At 41.4% G+C, this 27229-nt stretch overlaps 1 protein-coding gene across 1 annotated transcript in view; it reads left to right on the top strand.

Annotated features, from left to right (window-relative positions):
• The window catches only part of LOC126109794 (WD repeat-containing protein 61), a 39851-nt gene extending 12622 nt beyond the window's left edge, over nucleotides 1-27229 (top strand). The window contains exons 5-8 of the mRNA XM_049914851.1: nucleotides 2178-2271; nucleotides 9163-9256; nucleotides 22037-22208; nucleotides 26872-27229. Coding sequence (XP_049770808.1) covers nucleotides 2178-2271; nucleotides 9163-9256; nucleotides 22037-22208; nucleotides 26872-26961 — 450 coding nt within the window. The 3' untranslated portion in view covers nucleotides 26962-27229. The remainder of the gene's footprint in view (nucleotides 1-2177; nucleotides 2272-9162; nucleotides 9257-22036; nucleotides 22209-26871) is intronic.

Here is a 27229-nt window from a genome sequence, read left to right as displayed (position 1 = left end):
TTGGTATTATTTACAAATGGAAACTGCACCCCAATCTAAAGGGCCTCAGATCGTGATGTAAATGAGCAGCTTAAGCTAAAAGCTAATCTACCACATGTTACAGTAAAAACTGTGCACTCTCTCTATGAGGAATCCACACTGAATCTAAACATATTTCAGAATGTGCAGAATCATTTGTGGTTTAAGCTGCAGTACATTTGACTGGTTGCTGTTATTCTATACATGTTTCAGTATAGTCTGGAATAGTTCTGTTCACATTGGGCAAAATAGAGAGATAGGAAAGACCTTTCTTACTGGTAACAGATCTTTAAACAACCTGCGAATTGTGACAACTTGCCCTGCGCGAAACTTCTTTGCATAATATGGTATGTCAGAGGTTGAGTTGAATGAGGCAAGATTTTACAGTGATTAAGAAGGAAATCACCATGAGTTAAAGAAAACGTAGGACACTGAAACATGCCCTTTGTGCTCTATAATTAATACAACCACTCCCCAAAACCCATAGTGGGGACTCAATACTGTGTTTATTAAGTAAAATCGTGGCTCAGGGCTTTGTTTGGTTGCTCACTCCCTGCTTTACAACTTGCTGATCGAACTGTAGGAGGATTAAAGTCATTTACATGTCTGCTTCCTCATGTTCTCTCTGCAGAAGTAACATAATTAATTGTCATGGCTGTGAAATAAGGGGCTTAGTACTGCCTGGTGGAATGCAACCTCTATGAAACTATTGAGATTTGGAGCATGAGCATGTTGTGTTCATTTTTTGTAAAACACAGTCTAGGACATTATGCAGAGTGCTGCAGGGAAATAGGTAATTTTGAATGTTAAGTGTTGTCAACACTATAGTGCCACCAGTTGATAGAAGCAAATGTGTAGGCATTCTGAATGTGTTGCCTTGTAGTAATTGTGCGGCATGGGATAGTGCAGTACGTGCTATTGCTGTGAGAGGATTTTACAACCAGGTTGATAGATTGCTGCATAAAGGAACTTTACCAGATAGGGCATTAAGGACATATCCCAGCTGTTCATGCAATTGCAACATGGGTACATAATTTTGAAGAAAGTATTTCAGTCCTGAAAAATAAGCCATTATATGGCATTCGACCAGTATGTTCCTTGGAGAACAATTCAGGTGTTAGTTTCCATTGAGAGGAGCCCTCGCCACTCTGTTCAACATCATGTTTCCATGCTAGAGATAGGGTGACAAACGGTGTAAAGATTCCTGCCTGAATTGAAAGTACAATGAATTTCAGTTAAGTTATTGCGAAGAAGACTGTTTATCAGAGATGGCTGCAGCATTAATGTTGAAACTTAATGTACCTAAAAACAAAGATGATGAGACTTACCAAACAAAAGCGCTGGCAGGTCGATAGACACACAAACAAGCACAAACATACACACAAAATTCAGGCTTTCACAACAAACGGTTGCTTCGTCAGGAAAGAGGGAAGGAGAGGGAAAGACGAAAGGATGTGGGTTTTAAGGGAGAGGGTAAGGAGTCATTCCAATCGTGGGAGCGGAAAGACTTACCGTAGGGGGGAAAAAGGACAGGTATACCTCGCACACACACACACATATCCATCCGCACATACACAGACACAAGCAGACATTTGTAAAGGCAAAGAGTTTGGATAGTGTGTATACCTGTCCTTTTTCCCCCTAAGGTAAGTCTTTCCGCTCCCACGATTGGAATGACTCCTTACCCTCTCCCTTAAAACCCACATCCTTTCGTCTTTCCCTCTCCTTCCCTCTTTCCTGACGAAGCAACCGTTTGTTGCGAAAGCTTGAATTTTGTGTGTATGTTTGTGTTTGTTTGTGTGTCTATCGACCTGCCAGTGCTTTTGTTTGGTAAGTCTCATCATCTTTGTTTTTAGATATATTTTTCCCACGTGGAATGTTTCCCTCTTATTATATTCATATCATTGAAACTTAATGTCATATACAGTACTGGCAGTACAGTATTTTAATATTTATCATGCCATACACACTGATCAAGTAGATGATTTACACTGTAACGAAACTATAAAGATCACCAAAGCTGTTTAACGCATATATTAAATTACAACTGTAACTGAAACACACAATCCACTATAGCACATATTAACTTGTTGATTTACAATAGGCTGATTGATAAAATCACTGTCACGAAATTTAATAGATGTGTTTTGCATTTTCAGAGTCCTGATGGCAAATACATAGCAAGTGGTGCTATTGATGGCATCATTAATGTGTTTGACGTTAGCTCTGGAAAACTTGTACATACGCTTGAAGGTAATATTTTTGAAACACTTAAGATTCTCTGAAATCTTAAGAACTATAAGTATTTATATTTAAACTGGATTTTGGATTAATTTTTTTTGTTTTCTATCAGAGAACAGACAAAATTGCTTTCTTACTCTCTCTCTCTCTCTCTCTCTCTCTCTCTCTCTCTCTCTCTCTCTCTCTCTCTCTACATGGACATTTAGGTTAGATGTGTAACTGAAAAATGTGGATTATCCAAAATATGCATGGTTTATACTGGAAACTATTATCTAATGCATTTACAAAATATGCTGCGTGTCACATTAGAAACACACTGTGTGAGCACTTACTTTCAGCTCTCTTTTGGCTAATAACTGTACTAGTATTTTTTCCCACAGAGTCAGAGCATCAGAATAGTAAAACAAATACGGTCATGCATACTCTAGTAACAGATAAAATGTTTTTTAGTGTCCTGTCTTCTCTCTCTTCCTGTGCTGAACTCATTTATTTTATTATATCCATGTCAAGTGTCTACTTAGATCCCAGCTCATAGGCATTACTTCTTAACCACTAGCTGAGGTTTTTGTCATCCTAGTTATCACAACCAGAAATTTGTTATCTAAATGAAATATTCTGTCTAGTTATAAAGAAAATTTTGGACATCAGTTCACAGGCATGAATTACTTACACTTGCTTGACTCTACCACCAAACTAAAGTGTGGAAACACTAATTGGACATTGCCATGCCAACAAGTTATAAAAGATAAGACATCTACCTTCCTTACACAGTGTCACTTCCTCTCCACCACCCTTGAGCTTCGGCAGTATGTAGCTAAGTAAAGAAGCATGGCCTCCTCCAGCGAGTGACGGCTCAGCAGCTTATCCAGCAGATGATGGCTCAGCAGCTAATCGAGCTGGGTCTTGAATATCCGCAAAAAGCATTCCACCCGGCAGTTTGGTGCAGAGTGAATCAGGGCAGTGTGGACGAGGAAAATTTCATTGGCAGTACAGAATTGCGTAAACTCGGTCGAAGCTAACTGCGGACCATTATCCGTGACAGTTGTTTTGGGGAGTGCCTCGACAGCAAAGAGGCACCGGAGAATTTTTATAGTCTCAGCAGAAGTGTTGTCCATCAGGCGGGAGACATAAGGGTATCCCGACCTGGAGTCGATCAGTATGAGCCACTGGGAACCATGAAACTGCCCTACAGAGCAGCAGCATCCGGCCACAAAAAGTACTGGTGCAGGGGTGCTGCCTGACGTGTTTGGCATGTGGTGCAGCCTGACACGAGGGAGGCAATGTCTTAATCTATAGCGCACCAATAAAAGTGGCGGCGAGCCAGCTGTTTGGTGAGGGCGATGCCCAAATGGCCAGGCATGGAGAAGGTCAAGGACACGGCGGCGCCACGCATGCAGTATGACCACCTGGGGAAAGTAAGAAACACTATGCAAAAGGATAACGCCACTGCCGAAAAAAGAGACCCTGCTGATAATTCCAAAAGTGTAGGATCTCTGCATTACGGGTGCTATGATGGTTGGTTGGCCAACCCACAGTGATTTGGCGGCAGACAGCATGCAGTGTCTGATCCTGAGCGGTGGCCCACTGGACCACATCGGCATCCATCGGAAGCACGTCCAGAACGGTGTCCACGTCTGGGTCCTCGTGAAAACAAACCAAGGGGGAAGCATCAAACTCACGGTCTGTCCCAGCGTTTGCGTACCGTTCATGAGTGCGCTAGACAATATCAAAGTCGAATGTCACCAGGTAGAGCTCCCAACACTGGAGGCGGCGCACCAATCTGGTGGGCATTGCAGCACCCAGGTGAAACAAAAAAACCAAAGGTTTGTGATCGGTCTGCAATGTGAAATGAGGACCATACACGAAATTGTAGAACTTCGTCAGGGCTAAAACCAGTGCCAAAGCTTCCTTTTCAATTTGACTATATTTGGTTTGAACATCGGTCAATTTTTTGGATGCAAAAACCACTTTTCTCTCAACGCCGTCAACCACATGTGAGGGGGCCACACCCAGGCCATAATCCGAGGTGTTAATGGTATCGATGAGAGGCAGGGAAGGATCGTAAGCAGCCAGACAAGGAGGGTGGGAGAGAGCTGACTAGAGATGTGTGAAAACCAACTCACACGCTGTGTCCCAAACCCAACACGCACCCTTTTGCAATAAACCGGTCAGGGACACTAGAAATCTAGGTGGCGTGGGGTATAAAACACCGATAACAGTTGATTTGACCGAGGACAGACTGCAGTTGCTTCACGTTGGTGGGAGGAGGCTGGTTTTCACCTCGACATACTCCTTAGAGGCATGTAGGCCACAGGCATCAATCAAGCCACTGACAATGACATTGTCCAGATAATTGGCTGCCCGGACACCTGGATTGTGAGGCGATCCAAAAAACGTTGGAAAATGGCGGGGCCACTGGCAATGCACCACAAAAGGCTACACGGGGTATTGATGACTAGAATCTGCTGTGATTCCTCGTCAGACGGCAGCTGCAAATAAGTATCGCGCAAATCAATTTTGGCGAAAATAGTCGATCCCACAAGACGTGAGAGTATGTCATCCAGCAGTGGGATTGGACAGGCATCAATGACGGACTGAAAATTGACTGTGACCTTAAAATCGTCACACATGTTTGGCTTCTCGACTATCACGATAGGCGTCGCCCAGCAACTGTGTGTAACAGGAGAAAGGATGCCTTCATCCTGTAAGCTGCGAAGTTCCACCTGGAGCCTGTTTCAGAGCACTAAGGGGGCCGGGTGGGCCCTAAAAAAATGAGGAACAGCAGAGGAAAGAAGCTGAACATGCGCGGTGAAACCCTTCATCCCTGTGTGGGGGATGAGAACAATGTCGTATTTTCTGAGCAACGGGGCAAGGAGGGTATCCATTGAGGAAATCGACACCAGTAGTACCACGCCCTGCACTGATAAACCCAGACGACCAAAAGTGTCCACACCATGAAGATTAGTAGCGCCAGGGGATCTGACCACCAAAAACTGAGCAGCGAAGGAACGACTGTTGTAAGAGATTCGTGTGAAAAAAACGCCATCAACAGATATAAAGTGATTGAACTGTGCAATGTGCGTGTGTACGAGGATAAAGCTGGCAAGCCCAAATGTTGGTATGTGGAACCATCCACAATAGAGACAGATGATGCTGTGTCAGTTTGGAAGACCGCCAAACTATGTGCGACTTCCAAGGTAATGAGAAAACGGGTACCCGACGGGGGAATGATGGAGAACACTTGGCCGTCAGTAGAATGTGAGGCTTCCAGGTCCTGAGGTGATGATTCGTGACAAGCCTGGTGTTGGCGTGATGTTTCTGTGAAGCCTGGCACACCACAGCGATATGGCCCGCTGCAAGCCGTATCTTGCTTGCTGGTGGGGGAACTCTGAGTGTTGGCGAGTTCAGAAACAGTCTGGACAGGATGGAAGCTGGGTGAAAGACTTCCTGTCACGGAGTGGACCAACGGGTTGACGAGCCTCCTGCTCAGCGCTAGGCAACTGATGAGCCGCGAAAACATCTGGTTCCAGACACGGCGGTTGTTGCCGGTGAGACTGTTCAAACGCACGAATGATAGGCAGACAGGTGTTGAGGGACGGGTCTTGTAACTTCAAAATATCAGCCCAAAGATCCTTGTCGGGTGCGTGAAACACCACCATATCGCGAATCAATGAAGAGGGATAAGACTGCTTGCAGGTGATGTTGTCGCACCAGAATTTACAATTGAGGGAGAGACCCTGGAGTGTCGTAATCCATTCCCAATAAGTCTGACCTGAAGACTTTTGACAAGAAAAGAAAGTATTACGGCTGGAGGTGATATGCATTTGTGCATCAAAGTACTCAAAAAGGCAGCCCTTTATGTGAGTAAATGAGAGATCTCGAGGGGACTGCTCAGGGTTCAACTGTTGAATTAAACGATATACCTGTGGACCGACTGTTGCCCAAAAAGCAGCCCGACTTTGATTTTTGTCATGGATACCATGTGCCAGTAAATGTTGTTCCAAGCATTCGACATAATTTGACCATAGGTCAACAGCCCTATTGAAAGCCGGAAACATGGGTGGAGCCACGTGCTACGTGTTCAATTTACCTGCGATAGAATCGACCCTATGGGCTACTTCTTGCAATGCTGGCAAGTCAGAACGAATTTCTGAATGCATGAGTGTTGCCTGAATCGGCTGTAGGGTTTCCACCAAGGACTGCAGAAGCTCCGCAGAGGAGGCCATTTCATTAGAAAATGAAAGATATCCTCGTCGCCAATAACTGTAGTGTCCTGCGGTCAACATGAAAGAACTAACAGTCAGTTTGAACACACTTTATTACAATTAAAGAAAAAAAAATGCCTTCTTGGCATACACTTAAGTTTTAAATGCAGAACAAAAAACCACAACTCTGTGGTAGCAAAACAGATAAGAAAACAAGGCAATGGAAGAAAATACTGACCAAAACTTCTCTACAAAATACAACATACTACTACAAGACTACGGCGAGTGAATACAAGGTTAGGGCCTGTGTAAGTACTGGCCAGAGCTATTCCTAGTGGTTGGTAAACACTGCTGATCTGACGGTCGAGGCGTGCTTATAAAGCCAGGTTGGCGGAGTGCTACAACACTCATAAGAGTTCCGATTGGTGGAACACTGTCACATGTTGTCTGTCGAAGTAGTTCTATGTTTATTTGGAAAGTCTGTTACTGTTTCTGTCCGCTGACGATGTTTCTCTCTGCGCTGCTGAAAGGGGATTAGCAACCCATCTTACGTGTTGGTTCTGTGGGTCCTCTAACAATAAGGGGCCGCTATGAAATAAAATAAAACTTAGAAATAGAAGTCTTCCGAGTGTGATACATGCATTGCAGTCATGAAAATGATTTTTTCCTTGGCAGGTAGCTCCCTTATTAGCATACTGCATGTCTCCCAAACTATTTCTACAAGACATCTTTTCCTGTATCCAACATTTGTGGGTCTGTTTTTTTCCTGGGCAATGTCAGATTAAGTTCTTGGACTAAAAGCTGTTCAAGCAATTTAACTTCCCTACGGGGAGAACTTACTTAACTTTGTTCATCACATGACTTTTATAAAAACCTTTGCTTGTCGTCGCCTTGAAAGTTGCCTAAGCAGCATTTTCAGTTTCAGCATCTGAAAACATTAAGATGTGTGTAAGAATAGTGGTAGGGGACGCATGTGTAAGAAATTCGTGCCTGTGGAAACCTGGATTAATAGTGTTGCTTTCTCACTAAGAGGCCAAGTTGCTATTTTGTAGATTTTATTAAATGTCTTGATGACTAAATATCGTAAGATTGCTTTCTGGATTGTCATCTTAAATGTATTTTGTGTGTTGTACAGGAGCAGTCGAAGGGCTAAGGATACAGGTGTTTCACAAAACCCCTAAAATAATGACCAACGTATCTGTACCTTCATAAAGTACAAACCTCTTGAAATTTTGAATCATATTATGTTGCTCGGGGACTGTGTTTTTCTGTTTTAGTCTGTGCACTGAGGTGACAAGAGTAATGGGATTGCTCCTAATATCATGTTGGACCTCCTTTTGCCTGACATTGTGTAGCAACTTGATGTGGCATAGACTCAACAAATTGTTGGAAGTCTCTTGCATAAGTATTGAACCATGCTGCGTGTATAGCCATCCATAATTGCGATATTGTTGCTGGTGTACGATTTTGTGCATAAAGTGTCCTCTCAATTATGTCCAATGAAAGTTCAATGGTATTCCTATCGGGTGATCTGGGTGATAAAATCATTCACTCAAATTGTTTAGAATTTTCTTCAAACCAACTGTGAACAGTTGTGGTCTAGTGATACAGCGCATTTTCATCCATGAAAATGCAGTAGTTGTTTGGGATCGTGAAGTCTGTTAATGACTGCAAATGGTCTCCAAGTAGCTGAACATCACCATTTCCATTCAATGATCAATTCAGTTGCACCAGAGGGCCCAGTCTGTTCCATGTAAACACAACACACACAGTTGTGGAGCCACTGCCAGCTTGCATAGTGCCTTGTTAACAACGTGGGTTCTTAGCTTTGTGCGGTCTGCTCCACACTCAATCTGTACCATCAGCTCTTACCAAGTCAGGACTCATCTGACCAGGCCACTGTTTACCAATTATCTAGTATCCAACAAATATGGTCACAAGCCCAGGAGAGGCACTGCAGGCAGTGTCGTGCTGTTAGAAAATGCACTCGCATAAATCATCTGCTCCCATGGCCCATTAATGACACATTTCGCTGCACTGTCCTAACAAATACATTTTTCGTATGTCCCACATTGGTTTCTGTGGTTATTCTGCATAGTGTAGTTTGTCAGTTGGCACTCAAACAACACTGCTGTCGGTCGTTAAGTGAAGGCCATCGGCCACTGTGTTGTCCATGGTGAGAAGTAATATGTGAAATTTGGTATTCACAGCACACTGGATCTTGGAATACTGAAGTCCCTAACAGTTTCCGAAATGGAATGTCCCATGTGTCTAGCTCAAACTATCATTCAGCTTTAAGTCTTCTAATTCTCGTTGTATGGCTGTAATCATGTTGGAGACCTTTTTGCATGAAACACCTGAGTGCAAATGACAGCTCTGCCATTTTGTACCTTGTGTACGGGATACTACTGCCACCTGTATATGTGCATATCGCTGTCTGAGGCCTTTAGTCACCTCAGTGTAAATTAAAATAAACATTGTATATGCTGGGAGGGAGTGCATTTAACGTAAGCTACCTGTAAAATTTTCTTTAAATCAGTCATTTATTTTGAAGCTACTGATTTGTTCAATTTTGAGAGAACATTCAGTCAATACATTGTGCTTCTTGGTTTCTTGATGTGCTGAATCTTTTTTTCTGACTGTATGATCATTTGAAACTTTTCATTACATTAAATTTGGTGATTTCTTATGTCAACAGGTCACGCTATGCCTATACGTTCCCTATGCTTCTCTCCAGACTCCCAGTTATTGCTGACAGGATCGGACGACGGTCACATGAAGCTGTATGACGTGTACGTGCCACGATAAATACCTGCAAATTAATGATTAATGTACGCAAGAGTAAGTCAAATGAAAACCTGGAATGTAAAGTGAAAATTGAAAACATTGTGCCAGTATACCCTATGTTGGCAGTGTTGCGGGAAATCGTGTAAAGAATACTGGCTCCTAGTTCTTGCTATGGAATTTGGAACAGATTTTTCCACTTCCTGAGGATTTGTGACAGGATAATCTATCAAATACAGTTGTCAGAGAACCTGATAAATGAAGATAAAAGGTACAACTTGAGAATTAGGCTAAGGGATTTGGTACTCAGTGTTACCAGCCATCTCACCTGTTATGTGGTTATTCTAAGAGGGATGTGGCTCATCGGCCATCAGCTCAGGCACTTGGTGGCAAGAGGAGAAAGGAAAGGGAAAGGGAAAGGGGAGAGGGAAGTGTGTGAGAAAATATCAAAGGGTATAATCAACTAATAGTGTCACTAGTGGGTAAATTCTTCTTCTTGTTTTTCTCCCAATATTTGAGCCATCTCCAGAGTGAACCAAAAGACTGACACTCCAGCACTTGCTCCATCCTTCATAACTTGCAGACCGCACCTCTGCATATCCGTCCACAGATACACAGCTGCCAGAGACATTGATAGATGGCAAAAAAGTAAAATGTGCATCAATTAGATCTGTGGCTGTGCGGTCAGTCTACACTGGAATGTTGACATATCACTGTGAGCTGCACTGTGATGCGTTTGTAAGTTTGTTGCAGAAAGCGCCGGGTTCTATATATTATCAATGCTGAAGCCACTCTTTCTTTTAATTAAATTCTTTAACAAGTGAATTTTTATTGCTTCTTTGACCACTGAGTCCCAAAACGATAAAGTAGATGCTAAAATTCAGCATTTTCGTGTAACAAAGTGACCAGAGTCAATGCAGTTCTCTGCCACAACAGCTTTATTGGGCTGTGAGATCTGCATGAACCTGTATACCTTCAGTGTCCTGTACATCTTTCATGGACTGTAAGAGGCATCTGTCCGATGTATGAATGACCACATTCATAGGGGATCTTGTAAATTTTGCCTCCTGAAGCATCAAATCATCTCTAATGGAACCCTAGAGTGGTGCTTTCTTCGGGAAAGGACGAAAAATCACTTTTACTTTGTGCTTGCTGTGCTTTTTGGCTATAGGCTTCCCATAAGTGGAAGGAAAACCGTGAATTTAAATCTTTCCATGTCTTTTTCTGCAATCCTTGTGACCACCTATGATTTAATTTGTAGTGCTTTAGGTACCTGCTGTGGAGAATACGCATTGGCTTCAAAAATTCTCTTTAAGTGTAGAAGCTTATCCTGCAGACTGCTCTCATCAGCAATAATATGTGCTCTGTGAACCTAAGTTCTGAGAACACTAATCATCCGGGAAGAATGGTGGAAATTATTTACACATAAATACTTGTATATGTCTGTATGTGTCCAGTTTCCGTTATACTGGGTCCCAAAGTACCATTCTCTTTGTGCCAAACTCAAGACATTCAAAAATCAGAGGCATCACTCCTTTTCAGTTTCCATTGTAAACTGGATTTGTTCATAGACGGAAATCAGGTGGTTTAAAAATTCTTGTTGTTTATCATCACCTTGGGGCACACTATACGAAAATGTCGTCAACATATCTCCAAAACACTGTGGGCTTTAAGCTAGTGGATTCCAGTGCCTTTTCCTCAAAATCCTCCACTAAAAACAATTACCTCAGTCTGAAGATGGGTGTATGATTTATTACAAGGAGGAGGAGGACGAAGAAAATTTATATGGTTCCACACCTAAAATTTCGTAGAGCAGTCATTGAGCTGTGCAAACATAAAGGTGCATGACCTGTGTTTGGTCATTAAAAAATAGTACAGAAAAAAGTGAATCTGTGAACACAGCTGGACATATGGAAGAACACATACTCATTTTGGTACATGGCATTACTTTTGTCTTGCCCATGTGGAAGTGGTGGAGTTGCCCTACTTGAAATGTTATAAAGCACCAGAGTTCTTCCACAACTGTTGACAGCATTTTTATTGAAGTGAAAATGCTCCAGTTGCCAATTATATTGTAGTGTAATTCATGCAACTGCCTTAAACTCATTTAGGAATTCTTATGAAGTGAATTGAGAATTTGTCATGCGCAGCGTAGTCGTAGAATAAAGTCTATATGCAAACACTAGTATTACCCGCAGGAAACACAGCGACCATGAGGAATAAAGGTACAGTTACACTGCCACAGGCCATATATTATTTGTTTATTACTTGTTTTATTGAACAGGTAAGAGCAACTCAGATATTCATTGCTCTGATGGCAGCATGTAATTTTCAAACTGCCGCTCAGTGCCATTGTCAGTAAAGCATCAGGGCTACGAATGTCTGAAGATGCTCTTGTCTGTAAAGTAAAATTAGTTGCAGCCCACATAATACTGTTGGTTGTTCATATATTTCAGAGTTGTTTACAGCTCTTTGGGGTGTTTTTCATAACCATCTACTCTTACCTCTTGATCCTTGTATAAATTTCTTGCTCAGTTTACTTTATTGCATTTCCTCTTACGCTAGAATTTTTCGTTCTACACAAGGTCTTCCTCTCGTTCTCTTGTATGGAGGTTCCCAGCAATGTATGTTCTGCAGCCCTTATTCACCCCACAATTTCATCACATGCCCATGCTATTCTGAACACTGTTTTCTCACCTCTTTGGTTATGTACGAGGGTGGTTTGAAAAGTTCTTGGAACAGAATAGAAAAAAAGTACTTCCATCACTGAAACTTTTTTTTATTTTTCAATGTAGTCTCCTTGTAGATTAATTCACTTGGTTCAACGATGTTCCAGTGCCTTGATCCCATCTCGACAATGAAGTGTCCTCCAGGCCTGCAAAATAGTTGTCAACTCCGGCTATCAATTCTTCGTTCATAGTGAATTTTCGTTTACCAAGAAAATTTTTCAGTTTTGGGAAGAGATGGAAGTCTGACAGAGTCATAGCAGGTGAATAAGGTAGGTGGGGCAACAATTCATACCTTATTTGGTGTAATTTTGCCATGGTAACGGCACATGTGTGCGGGTGCACATTGTCTTGATGAAAGATGACTTTCTTCCTTGCTAAACCTGGCCTTTTTTTGCATATCTTTCGTTGCAATTTGTCCAGGAGGTAAGTGTAGTATTCTCCAGTAATTGTTTGCCATGTGGGAAGATAATCTACAGACAGAATCCCCTTCGATTCCAGAACACCAATGCCATGACCTTTCCCGCTGAAGCAATTGTCTTTGCTTTCTTTGGTGGCGGAGAATCAGCATGTTTTCACTGCTTTGACTTGTTTTGTCTCTGGGGTATACTAGTGCACCCAAGTTTTATCTCTGGTCACAAACCGTTGCAAATATCTTGTTCATTTCTCCTAAAACGTGCCGTACATTGTTCCGACATGTCCATTCTCATGTGTTTTTGACCCAGCGCCAAGAGTCACGGCAGCCATCTTGCAGATAATTTTGTCGCTTCTAATTCTTCGGTTTAAATGTGATATACCCTTTCAGATGACATCTGGCAAGTGTGAGCAATTCCAAGCACTTTCAATCGGCGATCCTTCATGACCATTTTGTGAACCCCTGCAATGATTTCTGGAGTAGTGACACGTCTTGGCTGACCACTGCGCAGATCATCATCTAAGGTCTCCCAACCAAATTTAAATTTGTTTGTCAACTTGGCAACAGTTGAATATGAAGGAGCGGAGTCCCCCAGCGTGTTCTGGAAATCGGCATGAATGTTATTTGCTTTCATATCTTACTTTACGAAGTACTTAATCACTGCTTGAATCTTGAAATTTTTATCTTTTTTCCCCTTCTTCGCAAATCAATATGCAAGAACAACAACAGAGCCACGTTGTTGCCACAGCTCTCTTCCAAGAGGACTGACATGGCATGTGTTTACAGGCAACAGTCCAATGAATATCACGTGAACAACTCGTTGCGCTAGTGCTGACATCTCGTGGTGATTCCAATAACTTTTCAAACCACCCTCGTACATGGAAGTTGTAACACACTTCGTGTTTTCTCTGTTTGAGGTGTTCTCTTGCCTTGAAACTGTGGCTCCTCCTCAAAAAATCCATTTGCACAACTTCAAGTCTGTTTCTGTATTGTTCTGTCATTTTCCAGGATTTTATACTTGTAAACAATATATTTTTGGATATATTTTTCCCACGTGGAATGTTTCCCTCTATTATAAACAAATAGTTTGTATTATTGATTCATATTACTTTTTTATCTGACCAAAAGGTTAAATTCAGCTTATGGATTGCTTATTTAGCATGTTTTGGCCTCTGCCTTATTTCTCGTTTACTGGGAACCTAATCTGAGATGATAACTCCCAGGTAATTATACCTTTGGCATGCCTCAATAATATTTCCATCTATGATAATGTCTTGTTGTTTACTATCTTTACAGATATTTTGTTTTAGAAAAAAATTGTTAGTCCAGCCTTACTGTATGTTTCTAAGACATTTTTCATCACATACTCTGCAGTCAATACTATTTTATCATCAGCAAATATGAAATTCAATAGGTAATTCCCATCTATGTCTTAGCCCATTTCTCCACATTTTCTCGTCTGTTATGTAAGAACTTGATTCAGATAAAATTTAAACAGATTACATGCTGTCTTTAGCTTAGACATTTCCTATGTTTGAAAATGACTTGTAACTGAGTCAGAACAGGTTGTTCACTGCCAGTTTGCTTGAAACAAAGATCAAACAAGAAATGTAGCCTATCTTCTTTACTGGAACTTAGTAATTGTGAAATACATTTTTCTGGTGGGAATTTTGTGCTATGTCAGTTTGGGCAAACAGTGATGGAGCACCACATTTCTAAGAGGAATCCTGTCATTGATGTACCATTTTATTGTCTAACAATTAGTATTTTGCAATCATATTGAGGTGACAGGGTTTTACTTTCTACCGGTGTCATTTTGCAGCATGACAATGCATGTCAACATACTGTCTGTGCAACAATTGACATTAAGGAGCTTGTGTTATGAAATACACACACACTTACCAGTCTGACCATCAGCAGTTTCCACTTATTTGACCTGCTCGAAGAGGCATCACGAGTTAAACTGCACTCACTATTGATGAGTATGTTCTCTGGGCTTTACATGAGTTGCTTCAGAGACATGCGGAAGTGGTTTCTTAGGCAGTAATCCACAAGCTATAGAGCTGATAGAACACATTAAACTGGAAACACTTTATTTTCATTGGGAAAATTGCAAACCTCTTCAAAATAGTGTTGAGAATGAAAGTGACTGTGTTGATTAAATAATGCTGTGTATTCACTATTTTTTTAATAAAAAAAGGTTTTCATTTGACTTCCTCTTGTAGTGATATTGTATAATAAGACCATAATTCTGGCTTCACATTTATTTTCATAAAACAATGGAAAATCCAGGATGGAATGTTCAATATTATGAAAAGTTGCTACTCACCATATAGTGGACACTGACTCGCAGAGAGGCCCAACAAAAAGACTGTCACAAATAAGCTTTCAGCCAACAAGGCCTTTGTCAGAGAGATACTCGCACACGCGTCATGCACACGCAATTCACATGTATGTTTGCGTGATGAGGGTGTTTGTGTGTCTGTCTGTCTATTTCTGACAAAGGCGTTATTGGCTGAAAGCTTATTTGTAACAGTCTTTTTGTTGCGCCTATTTGTGACTCAGCATCTCTGCTGTGTGATGAGTAGTAACTTTCCTTTTCATAATATTGTTATTTTCATAAACGTGTTTGTTCCAGTAAGTTAGTTTCCTCATAGTATAGTTCTTGTTATTAATGTTACTTTTAGAAGTTCAGTGGGTACAATTTTATGCGATACTGGAAAGTCCTTGTAAGAATTCAGTCTACGTTTGTGTTTTCCAAAGGAGGATAAAAACACGTAAGCTAAGCTACCATTTTGTGGCTGTATTTGTGTGATTAACATTTGGCAGTCTTTCACGTATGTGCACAACTCTGTATTGGATGCAAACTAAATACTGTGTGCTGTCATAGTGGTTACTTTAATAGGCCCCACACTGGCTGCCAGTTTGTGTAATGATTGATTTTGCTCTCTTCAAACTGTAAGGCCTTGAAGTACTTTCTCCTCCCTTCCCCTCCCCTTGTTGTTACTCCTCTCACTAACCAGAGCAGTCCACCTGCCCTGGCCAATGTAACCACATGTTTGCTTATATGTGGTTTTATTAGTTAACTCTATGAAAGATTTTCTGAAATTACATGACAAAATAACACCGTCCGGCCACTTTTTGTACAGCTTTATTTGAACCGAGATGTTTCAGACTCCCACCCATCTCCAGTTGGAGTAATACATTTATACAGGATGTCCCAAAAATTTTGTGACAAACTTCAAGCTGTTGTAGAGGGTATCTTGAGGAACAAATTGAAGATAGTAACCTGTGACCGAAGAAATCATCTAACGATGCCATAGAGCATCAAAGTTACAGGTGGTGGTGCCTGCAGCTTGGCCTCCCTTTTCCAGCAAATGTGACTTTGTATGCTGACGGAATGGGCCTTAGGCGGAACATCTCGCAATGTTGTTAGTTATTTGGTAATCGTGACTCATTGCCATGACTAGCTGTTGGGTAGAAAGGCCTTGTCTCGTATGAGTGTGATGCTATGTTACCTCGGTGGATCATGGTTTCGGGCACAGGTTTCCATTCACAGTTTATTTTTCTTGTCGAACCCTCTAAAATATCCAGTTTTTTTCAGTATACAGGAGAAAAATAAACTGTAGATGGAAACCCATATCCAAAGCTGTCCTCCGCCAAAGCAACAGAGCATTGCATCAGTGAGAGACAAGACTTCTCTATGCAGCAGCTAGCTCCGTCTTCTCCATTGGCATTTGTTGCAGTCAGCCATGATCACTGAATAACAATGTTGTAACATGTTCCACTTGCAATCTGTCTGCATACAAAGTCACGTTCGCTGCTGAAGGGTGGCCTAATGCCACTTAGCCACTCTGTAGTGTCATTAGATGATTGTTCTGGACACGAGTTCCTATCCTCAATTTGTTCTACAAGACACCCTCTACATCCGCCCTGTTTGTTGCAACAAATCTGGTACACCCTGTATATTTATCAGTACAACTCTTTTATTAACTAAATGTTGCACGTTGCAGCTGCCCTGTGGAAAATAACAATTAGTTTTTCAAATTGTATAAGTATGTTTTATTAATAGATAGATGCACTTCTGTTCTGTTACAAAATAAATTCGTTGTTTTGCACAGAGCAGCTGCAGCATTCAAAATTCTGTAATTCAGTCTGAAGCCACAGAGCTCAACTGCCATGAACATGAATAAATTAACATTGTCTGAAAACTTAGCTACAATTTCAATCCTTAGTGAATTTTGTTTTCTGGTCATTAGGTCGTGGTCCGAGGTAATCAGCACAGAACTGTGCCTCGGACCATGGCCCAATGCCCATGAAAGATAATTAATCAAGAATGCAAATACTGGTTGTGAAAGTCTGCATTAGCTGATCGATTTCTATCCTTTTTTTTTTATGCCTGTGAATTGTTAAGTGCTACAGCTACTCCATCCACAACTTGTATTCTACCTAGGACCTTCCAGTATTTTATGTGCACGATATTGGATATTCTTGTACTATTTTGTTGTATTCTATCAAGTGATACTGCATTGTTGTTGTTGTCTTCAGTCCTGAGACTGGTTTGATGCAGCTCTCCTTGCTATTCTATCCTGTGCAAGCTTCTTCATCTTCCAGTACTTATTGCAACCTACATCCTTCTGAATCTGCTTAGTGTATTCATCTCTTGGTCTCCCTCTACGATTTTTACCCTCCACGCTGCCCTCCAATGCTAAATTTGTGATCCCTTGATGCCTCAGAACATGTCCTACCAACAGGTCCCTTCTTGTCAAGTTGTGCCACAAACTCCTCTTCTCCCCAATTCTGTTCAATACTTCCTCATTAGTTACGTGATCTACCCATCTAATTTTCAGCATTCTTCTGTAGCACCACATTTCGGCTTCTATTCTCTTCTTGTCTAAACTATTTATTGTCCATGTTTCACTTCCATACATGGCTGCACTCCATACAAATACTTTCAGAAACGACTTCCTGACACTTAAATCTATACTCGATGTTAACACATTTCACTTCTTCAAAACGCTTTCCTTGCCATTGCCAGTCTACATTTTATATCCTCTCTACTTCGACCATCATCAGTTATTTTGCTTCCCAAATAGCAAAACTCCTTTATTACTTTAAGTGTCTCATTTACTAATCTAATTCCCGCAGCATCACCTGACTTAATTCGATTACATTCCATTATCCTCGTTTTGCATTTGTTGATGTTCGTCTTATATCCTCCTTTCAAGACATGGTCTGTTTCGTTCAACTGCTCTTCCAAGTCCTTTGCTGTCTCTGACAGAATTACAATGTAATCGGCAAACCTCAACGTTTTTATTTCTTCTCCATGGACTTTAATACCTACTCCTCATTTTTCTTTTGTTTCCTTTACTGCTTGCTCAGTATACAGATTGAATAACATCGGGGACAGTCTACAACCCTATCTCACTCCCTTCCCAACAGCTGCCTTCCTTTCATGCCCCTCGACTCTTATAACTGCCATCTGGTTTTTGTACAGGTTGTAAATAGCCTTTCACTCCCTGTATTTTACCCCTGCCACCTTTAGAATTTGAAAGAGAGTATTCCAGTCAACATTGTCAAAAGCTTTCTCTAAGTCTACAAATGCTAGAATCGTAGGTTTGCCTTTCCTTAATCTGTTTTCTAAGAAAAGTCGTAGGGTCAGTATTGCTTCATGTGTTCCAACATTTCTGCGAAATCCAAACTGATCTTCGCTGAGGTCGGCTTCTACCAGTTTTTCCATTCATCTGTAAAGAATTCGCGTTAGTATTTTGCAGCTGTGACTTGTTAAACTGATAGTTCGGTAATTTTCACATCTGTCATCACCTGCTTTCTTTGGGATTGGAATTATTATATTCTTCTTGAAGTCTGAGGGTATTTCGCCTGTTTCATACATCTTGCTCACCAGATGGTAGAGTTTTGTCAGAACTGGCTCTCCTGAGGCCATCAGTAATTCCAATGGAATGTTGTCTACTCCCGGGGCCTTCTTTCGACTCAGGTATTTCAGTGCTCTGTCAAACTCTTCACGCAGTATCGTATCTCCCATTTCATCTTCATCTACATCCTCTTCCATTTCCATAATATTGTCCTCAAGTACATCGCCCTTGTATAGACCCTTTATATACTCCTTCCACCTTTCTGCTTTCCCTTCTTTGCTTAGAACTGGGTTTCCACCTGAGCTCTTGATATTCATACAAGTGGCTCTCTTTTCTCCAAAGGTCTCTTTAATTTTCCTGTAGGCAGTATCTATCTTACCCCTAGTGAGATAAGCCTCTACATCCTTACATTTGTCCTCTAGCCATCCCTGCTTAGCCATTTTGCACTTCCTGTCGATCTCATTTTTGAGATGTTTGTATTCCCTTTTGCCTGCTTCATTTAGTGCGTTTTTATATTTTCTCCTTTCATCAATTAAATTCAATATTTCTTCTGTTACCCAAGGATTTCTACTAGCCTTCGTCTTTTTACCTACTTCATCCTCTGCTGCATTCACTATTTCATCCCTCAAAGCTACCCATTCTTCTTCTACTGTATTTCTTTCCCCCATTCCTGTCAGTTGTTCCCTTATGCTCTCCCTGAAACTCTGTACAACCTCTGGTTTAGTCAGTTTATCCAGGTCCCATCTCCTTAAATTCCCACCTGTCAAACAATTATTGGTGTTATGCAGTATCCCACCAAAAGGTAGGATACTGCATAACACCAATAATTGTTTGACAGGTTTCCGTACAAACAACATTAAATCGTTTGTGATATAACATCATGTTACTTGGCAGCGGTGACATATTATTCTACTGAAATGTTAAGAGCATTCTAATATACTAACAGAGCAATTGGGAATCATTCAGGCATGGTATATTCAGAGAAGTCTTGCATTTTACATAATGCATTGTGAGTATTCGGACTAGGATCTTTTTGCGCCCGGTTTCCCGGGTTCGATTCCCGGCGGGGTCAGGGATTTTCTCTGCCTCGTGATGACTGGGTGTTGTGTGATGTCCTTAGGTTAGTTAGGTTTAAGTAGTTCTAAGTTCTAGGGGACTGATGACCATAGATGTTAAGTCCCATAGTGCTCAGAGCCATTTGAACCATTTTGAACTAGGATCTTTTCCAAGTGTTAAATTTTAACCCTTAAGCACATACAAGGAGGTGCCCACCCTTCTTTGATACTGCTACTTGTTCTGAAATGTTTTTAGCCACCTATTAGGAATTTCCTGAGCTACAATGAGTGTAAATACTTACTAACATAATTACAATCTTCTCAGTCAAATACTGTAAATGTATTCATGCAACTTATGTGTTGCCGTGTGTAAAAGTGTGAATACACATTAATGCGAGCCACATTCTAAAACTAAGATCTGTTTTGTCTTAAAAAATACTCACAAGAAAAGGTTTTTTTTTTATCGGCAGTACTATTTACTACATATCAACTTTACTTTTCCACGTATTGCCATTCACATCTGTACACTTTCTGTAATGCTGCACCAGCTTCAACTCCTCTGCTTAGAAGTCTGCCACTTAGGAACTGAACCAGTTGATTACACCAGTCTTGAGTTCGTTGTTGTCTTCAAATTGTTGTCCACCCAGCCACATTTTCAAATGAAAGAAGAGGAAGTAATCGCTTGATGCAAAGTTGGGACTGTGCGGAGGGTGATCGAAAAGTTTGCAATGAAACTCTTGAATCTTCTCCTTGGTTTTGGGAGCAGTGTGGGTGTGTGTTGTTGTTAAGGAGGATTATACCAGATGAGAATTTTACATGGCATGGCTTTTGGATTGCACGTCTCTGTTTGTTCAGTGTTTCGCAGTATAGTATATGTCGGCTGTAATTGGTGACTCATGGTGCATGAAATCAATGAGAAGAACGCTCTTTACATTAAAAAAAAAAGGTAGGCTTTTTTTTGTCTTGAGAATGGTGGCTATTTCTCTCTCTCCCCCTCCCTCCCTCCCTCCCTCCCTCCCTCCCTCCCTCCCTCCCTCCCTCCCTCTCCTCCCTTGTTTTTTGGGGGGGGGGGGGGGTGAACTTGAATGGCACCACTGTTGTTTCAATTCTGCACTGGTGTATGATATCCATGTCTTGTACCCCCATAACAATGTGGGAAAACAAATCATCTCCATCTTGTCTGTAGCATTCCAAAAACTGTCATTCACTTCGCATTCTTTGCTCTTTGTGACGATCAGTGAGAATTTTTGGAACCCACCTCGCATACAGTTTTGATGTCCAAGCGGTTAAGTGACAAACCTGTAAATTGAGGTTCAAGCAACATTCTGAAATTCATTATACACAGCATTAATGGTCAATTCCCAATCACCTCAGGGTTTTTGGTTCATGTAATCCACGATATCGTTGGTCTGGCGATCTGCCCTCACCGATTAGCAAATTAAAATGACTACTGAATCAAACCAACACTGCAATGGTTTCCTAAAGTGTCAGTAGACAGTGCTGAAAACGTGAAACTTCATTCAAGCCTACCTTCAGTTAAATATAGGTCACTGGACTTTGCTTTTGGAATATGTCTCATAGTTAGGACTTAGCTTTAGCACAAGTATAACAGACAGGAATTACGTAAATTGCAAAGTTAAAAGGAGGCAAAATGGCCGGCCAGCATTGATCACCAAAGTTCATATCTCCGAATATTATTGATAGATGCATTGAAAAGTAGGAGGTGTGGGCCAGAGAGGGAGGGGGGGGGGGGGCAGTGCTCAGAATTTGTAGTTCCTGCCTCAGGGAGAAAACAGGGATGCCTCAGGGAGTGTTGGAAATTTTCAGACCCAGTTTGAAACACTCCCCTGTCATGAGGGTGAAGAGAGAAAAAGTTCCTATAGTTAGTTATGATCTTGTGTAATTTTAACTGTCCCCGCTGGCAGTACTAGAAATTTCACCTCACAAAGATAAGTACTAGCCAACTGTTCTGGCTCCTTAAATTTTATAATTTTCTCAAGTGGGGAAAGGCTCCGTCCCCACCGCAGGCGCAGTTGTCCACAACCCCACGATGACTACCACAGTCCACTTCACCCCTCCGCCGCCCCACACCGAACCCAGGGTTATTGTGTGGTTTGGCTCCCGGTGGACACCCCCCCCCCCCCCCCCCCCCCAGGGAACGTCTCACACCAGATGAGTGTAATTCCTTTGTTTGCGTGGTAGAGTAATGGTGGTGTACGCGTACATGGAGAACTTGTTTGCACAGCAATCGCCGGCATAGTGTAACTGAGGCAGAATAAGGGGAACCAGCCCGCATTCCCCGAGGCAGATGGAAAACAGCGTAAAAACCATCCACAGACTGGCCGGTTCACCGGACCTCGACACAAATCTGCCAGGCCGATTCATGCCGGGGACCAGACGCTCCTTCACGCCTGGAAAGCCGTGCATTTTAAGACCACACAGCCAATAATCTCATGTCAAAAGTTTAGGTTCAGTCTATATTGCCACATTGTCTGTATTTGCACAAATGCAGTAAATGCTTTTCCATTCTTTGTGAGTCATAGCTTTTACTCATTCCATCATTCTTAGAAGATAATTATGTGATCAAATGGTATAATGCATAGAAAAAGACAATATATATGAAGACAGTAATGCATAAATAGTGGTAAATAGAACATCAATGAAATTATGGAGTAAAGTTTCGTTGGAATAAAGCAGACTGTTTTATTTCATCTCGCAGGCAGCACGCTAATGTTGTCGGAACGCTCTCAGGACATGCCTCGTGGGTGCTGAGTGTTGCATTTTCACCAGACAACCAACATTTTGCTTCAGGCTCTTCTGACCGCACAGTTCGCATATGGGACCTCAGCAATAGACAGTGTGTTCACACGTTCAATGAGCACACAGATCAGGTAAGAAAATCTGTCACACTGAAATGCAGTCTACTTAGTGTATTATATGCCAAGTTGCTAATTACAGCTGCAGACTTTTCAGGTAAGGAAATTATTAGTATAGGACTTGATATAACAAAATAATTAATGGAACAATGTTATAAGAAACTATATTTTTATCACTCTTCCTAGACTGCAAAGAAAGTTGACTTTACGTAATTCAGCAGTTGATTAGTGGCAGTGGTGTTGTAGCTTCAGAATAGATCTGTAAAAATATTTGGCTTGAGCCTTCATTGGTTTTGGGATATCTCAAGTCGTTGTGACATTCGTATTACTGTACGGAAAATTCAAATTTTCACCTAGATTTGTATTCCACATTGCTGTGTAGTGATCAGCTATAAATGCCAGGGGTAATGGGTTGACTTGGACAAATGCAAGGCCGTATGGCCATATCACATTCTATTAGACAAGGGTATAGTAAGCCCTGTAATGTTAAAACTGGTGTTTAAAGCAGTGTAAAGTGAAAAATGTTTAACGTGGCATGAGGGGACTGAAATTTTTTGGTTTAAAAGAATTTTATTTTTCTCGCAACTGAGCTCATGGCGAAAAAGAAGAGAGAACAAATGACAGTTTGCACACACTTCAAGAGTTCCACAGCAGTTACATAAACATTAAACTGTCTGTTATGCAGTGTTTTGTAAATAAAAAAAAAAAATGCAGCAATAAGCTCCTCTGCTGTGAATGCTTAGATTAAAATACCCTTTCATTTTGTATTCTTCACTACTTAACAGACTGAGCTTCCAAGTGTATACTACACTACTGGCCATTAAAATTGCTACACCACGAAGATGACGTGCTACAGACGCGAAGTTTAACCAACAGGAAGAAGATGCTGTGATATGCAAATGATTAGCTTTTCAGAGCATTCACACAAGGTTGGCGCCGGTGGTGACACCTACAACGTGCTGACATGAAGAAAGTTTCCAACCGATTTCTCATACACAAACAGCAGTTGACTGACATTGCCTGGTGAAACGTTGTTGTGATGCCTCCTGTAAGGAGGGGATACGCGTACCATCACGTTTCCGACTTTGATAAAGGTCGGATTGTAACATATCGCGATTGCAGTTTATCGTATCGCAACATTGCTGCTTGCGTTGGTCGAGATCCAATGACTGTTAGCAGAATATGGAATCGGTGCGTTCAGGAGGGTAATACAGAATGCCGTGCTGGACACCAACGGCCTCGTATCACTAGCAGTCTAGATGACAGGCATCTTATCTGCATGGCTGCGACGGATCACGCAACCATGTCTCGATCCCTGAGTCAACAGATGGGGATGTTTGCAAGACAACAACCATCTGCACGAACAGTTTGACGATGTTTGCAGCAGCCTGGACTATCAGCTGGGAGACCATGGCTGCATTTACCCTTGATGCTGTATCACAGACAGGAGCGCCTGCGATGGTGTACTCAACGACGAACCTGGGTGCACGAATGGCAAAACGTCATTTTTTCAGATGAATCCAGGTTCTGTTTACAGCATCATGATGGTTGCATCCGTGTTTGGTGACATCGCAGTGAACACACATTGGGGGTGTGTAATTGTCATCGCCATACTGGCGTATCACCCGGCGTGATGGTATGGGGTGCCATTGGTTACGTGTCTCGGTCACCTCTTTTTCGCATTGACAGCAATTTGAACAGTGGACATTACATTTCAGGTGTTTTACGACCCGTGGCTCTAACCTTCATTCGATCCCTGCGAAACCCTACATTTCAGCAAGATAATGCGCGACCGTATGTTGCAGGTCCTGTACGGGCCTTTGTGGATACAGAAAATGATCGACTGCAGCCCTGGCCAGCACATTCTCCAGATCTCTCACCATTTGAAAACGTCTGGTCAATGGTGGCCGACCAACTGGCTCGTCACAATACGCCAGTCACTACTCTTGATGAACTGTGGTATCGTGTTGAAGCTGCATGGGCAGCTGTACCTGTACACACCATCCAAACTCTGTTTGACTCAATGCCCAGGCGTACCAAGGCCGTTATTACGGCCAGAGGTGGTTGTTCTGGATACTGATTTCTCAGGATCTATGCACCCAATTTGTGTGAAAATGTAATCACATGTCAGTTCTAGTATAATATATTTGTCCAATGAATACCTGTTTATCATCTGCATTTCTTCTTGGTGTAGCAATTGTAATGGGCAGTAGTGTATAACCTGACAGACATATTTGGGTTACAGTCAAAACGTGTGTTGGTCATGACTTTGACTTAATTTCTTTTACTCATATGTGGAGTATAGGGCACATACTAGAACTCACCATCTGACCCTGTCCATTGCCATCTTCTTGATTTTACTCCAGGAGTGGCCAGTGGCTGCCACCTACACTTCAACAGTCCTGTGCCAGGTCGACCTCGGTCTGCCTGTCCGCCGCTCGTTGTCTCGCGGTAGCGTTCTCGCTTCCCGAACACGGGGTCCCGGGTTCGATTCCCGGCGGGGTCAGGGATTTTCACCTGCCTCGAGATGACTGGGTGTTTGTGTTGTCCTCATCATTTCATCATCATCCAGGAAAGTGGCGAAATTGGACTGAGCAAAGGTTGGGAAATTGTACGGGCGCTGATAACCACGCAGTTGAGCGCCCCACAAACCAAACATCATCTCTCGGTCTGCCTCTCCTCCTTGCTCCTTTTGGGTCCTATTCTAAAGCCTGCTTTGGAATATGTTGTAGGCCTCTCCTGAGGGTGTGTCCAATCAATCTCCATTTCCTTTCTTTTACAGTTATCTCGGCTTTCTGTTGTTGGGTGCATTGCCATAGTACTTGGTTTAATATAACATTTGGCCAATGTACTCCCAGTATAGTCCTCAAACATTTATTGATGAAGGTTTGTACTCTTGTTTTAATTTGTGCTGTCACCATACACGTCTCACACCCGTAAAAGAGAACCAACAATATTTCACGAGATGTCCAAACTGGTTGCAGCTGGGCAAAGGCCCCTTTTGCCTTTTTTATCCTACTTTTGGCGTCTTCTGTTGCCCTTCCATTTTTGGAAACAATACTTCCCAGATAACAATAGTTCTCCACCTACTCAATCTCCTCATCTTTCAAGGCTAGTGCATTCTTGTTCTTATTGTTCATCCTAAGCTCTTTTGTTTTAGCTGTGTTTATTTTTAATCCAACTCTCGGAGCTTCTGTTTCCAATTCCTTAAGCTTCTCACTCATATCATTGAAAATGTGGGACAGAAGGCAGATGTTCGTCATGCATTGTTAAAATGCAGTGGATAGGCTGAATTAAAAAATTAACTCCACGATATCAAGAAACACCTGGCATCTTTTTGTTTGTTCATTTATTATTATTTGTGAATAAGCCAATAGGATTATATAAAGTACTTAAATGTGGTCATGAACATTTGCCCTTCTCTTTTTTTTTTATTGACTTCCTGTGGCCATTTGTAAATTTTGGAACTGAAAATTTCACTTTTTTTGGCATTTTGTTTAATTCCTGCCAATTTCGGGTTGTCAGTCCTTTCCTTTGTGTCCATTTTAGTTTACTCCTGTTGTCAAAGAATCTGACTATTTGTTTTGTAAGTCTATCTGGGTACATCCTTTTAATGTGTCCATAGAATCTTAATATGCATTTTCTAATGGCTAGATATTTGTATACTGTTTGATTCCTGTTAGACTGTGAGCCAGTATTGTTCGCCTACAAGTTTTGGACCTAGAATTTTTCCTACAATTTTGCTTTCCATTCTCTTATTGTTTTCAGTGTCTGTTTTCCTACTCAGAATTGGTGTTTCTGATCCATTGAGGCATTTTGGTGTAATTGCAGTTTTGTAATGTCTTAGTTCTGTGTGTTTGGAGATACATTTTTGCCGTAGATATTTTAGATAAATTGGTATGCACTTTCCATCTTTTGGCATCTAATTTTGTTTGCTTTTCTTTATATTCCTTTTTCCTAAATGGTTTCACCAAGACATTTAAATTGTGGAAATTTTTCGTTTTTGCCATATTTTGTCTCTGTTAATTTTGCTGCTTATTTATAGTAGGTCACGTATTCTATCTTTTCGGAAGATATCTGAAGATTGACTTTTTCTGTAGTTTCCTGTAAGAGTTCAGTTTGATTTCAAGCAGGTAAAATGTGAAGAGTTATAATTGCTAAATCATTTGCAAATGCTAGGCAATCTATAGATAACTTGCCTCTGCCTAAAGTGACTGTTCTGACAGTGATTTTCAGTTATACCCAGCCATTTTTTAAATGGGAATACCATTTGTAATACTGCACTCAGGCTAGAGCAATTCTTAAATTTCTGTGAACACTCGACCAACTTTCTCTCAAATAATAATAGCTTTGAAATTGAAAGAGATGTCAATTTCTATTGTGTGTTGTGAGCAGTCCAGCTTCAGTGCCACTGACATACTTGTTTTAAGTACTTTGTTTTTCTGTGGAGCATTCAAAGTAGTGTTGGTGTTTTGAAAGTGTTCGTCAATAAAAGGCCATTTCAGTCTCTTGTTGTCTATGATTATGTTAGTGTACCTCGAGTACTGTTCTTTGCAATGCCTTTGTACATAAATTAATTAAGACATTTGATTTATGTAGAGTGAACAGTGTATCTGTGAGGAATTGAACAAGAAGCTTTGCATCATTAAAATCTTTTACTTGTGTGATCTGCTTCCAGGTGTGGGGTGTGAAGTACAATCCTGATGGCAACAAAGTTGTCTCAGTGTCGGAAGATCGTTCCATCAACGTGTATGAGTGCCCCATCTGAAATGTAACAGAGGGCAGAATGCCTGTATTGAAATCTCACAGCTTTTTGGCTGCAGTTGGAGCACACTGGAGCCAGGCTAAGTGTGCAAAACACTTGCTGGCTGCTATCTCCCGTTGTTGGAGCCTGTGGTTTTCCATGTTGTGAAAGCACTGTTGTTAAAATAATGAAGTGATGTAATGAGATTGTGTGCATTTAAGTTCTGTTTTGTGTTGTTAACAGGAGAAATTCTATTTAATCAAAATAAAGTGCAATTTATTTAATGCGCAAA

Source organism: Schistocerca cancellata, chromosome 12 (genome assembly GCF_023864275.1).
Source record: "Schistocerca cancellata isolate TAMUIC-IGC-003103 chromosome 12, iqSchCanc2.1, whole genome shotgun sequence".
Taxonomy (NCBI): Eukaryota; Metazoa; Arthropoda; class Insecta; order Orthoptera; family Acrididae; genus Schistocerca; species Schistocerca cancellata.
The sequence above is the reverse complement of the archived record's forward strand: the minus strand, read 5'-3'. Positions and strand labels throughout refer to the sequence as shown.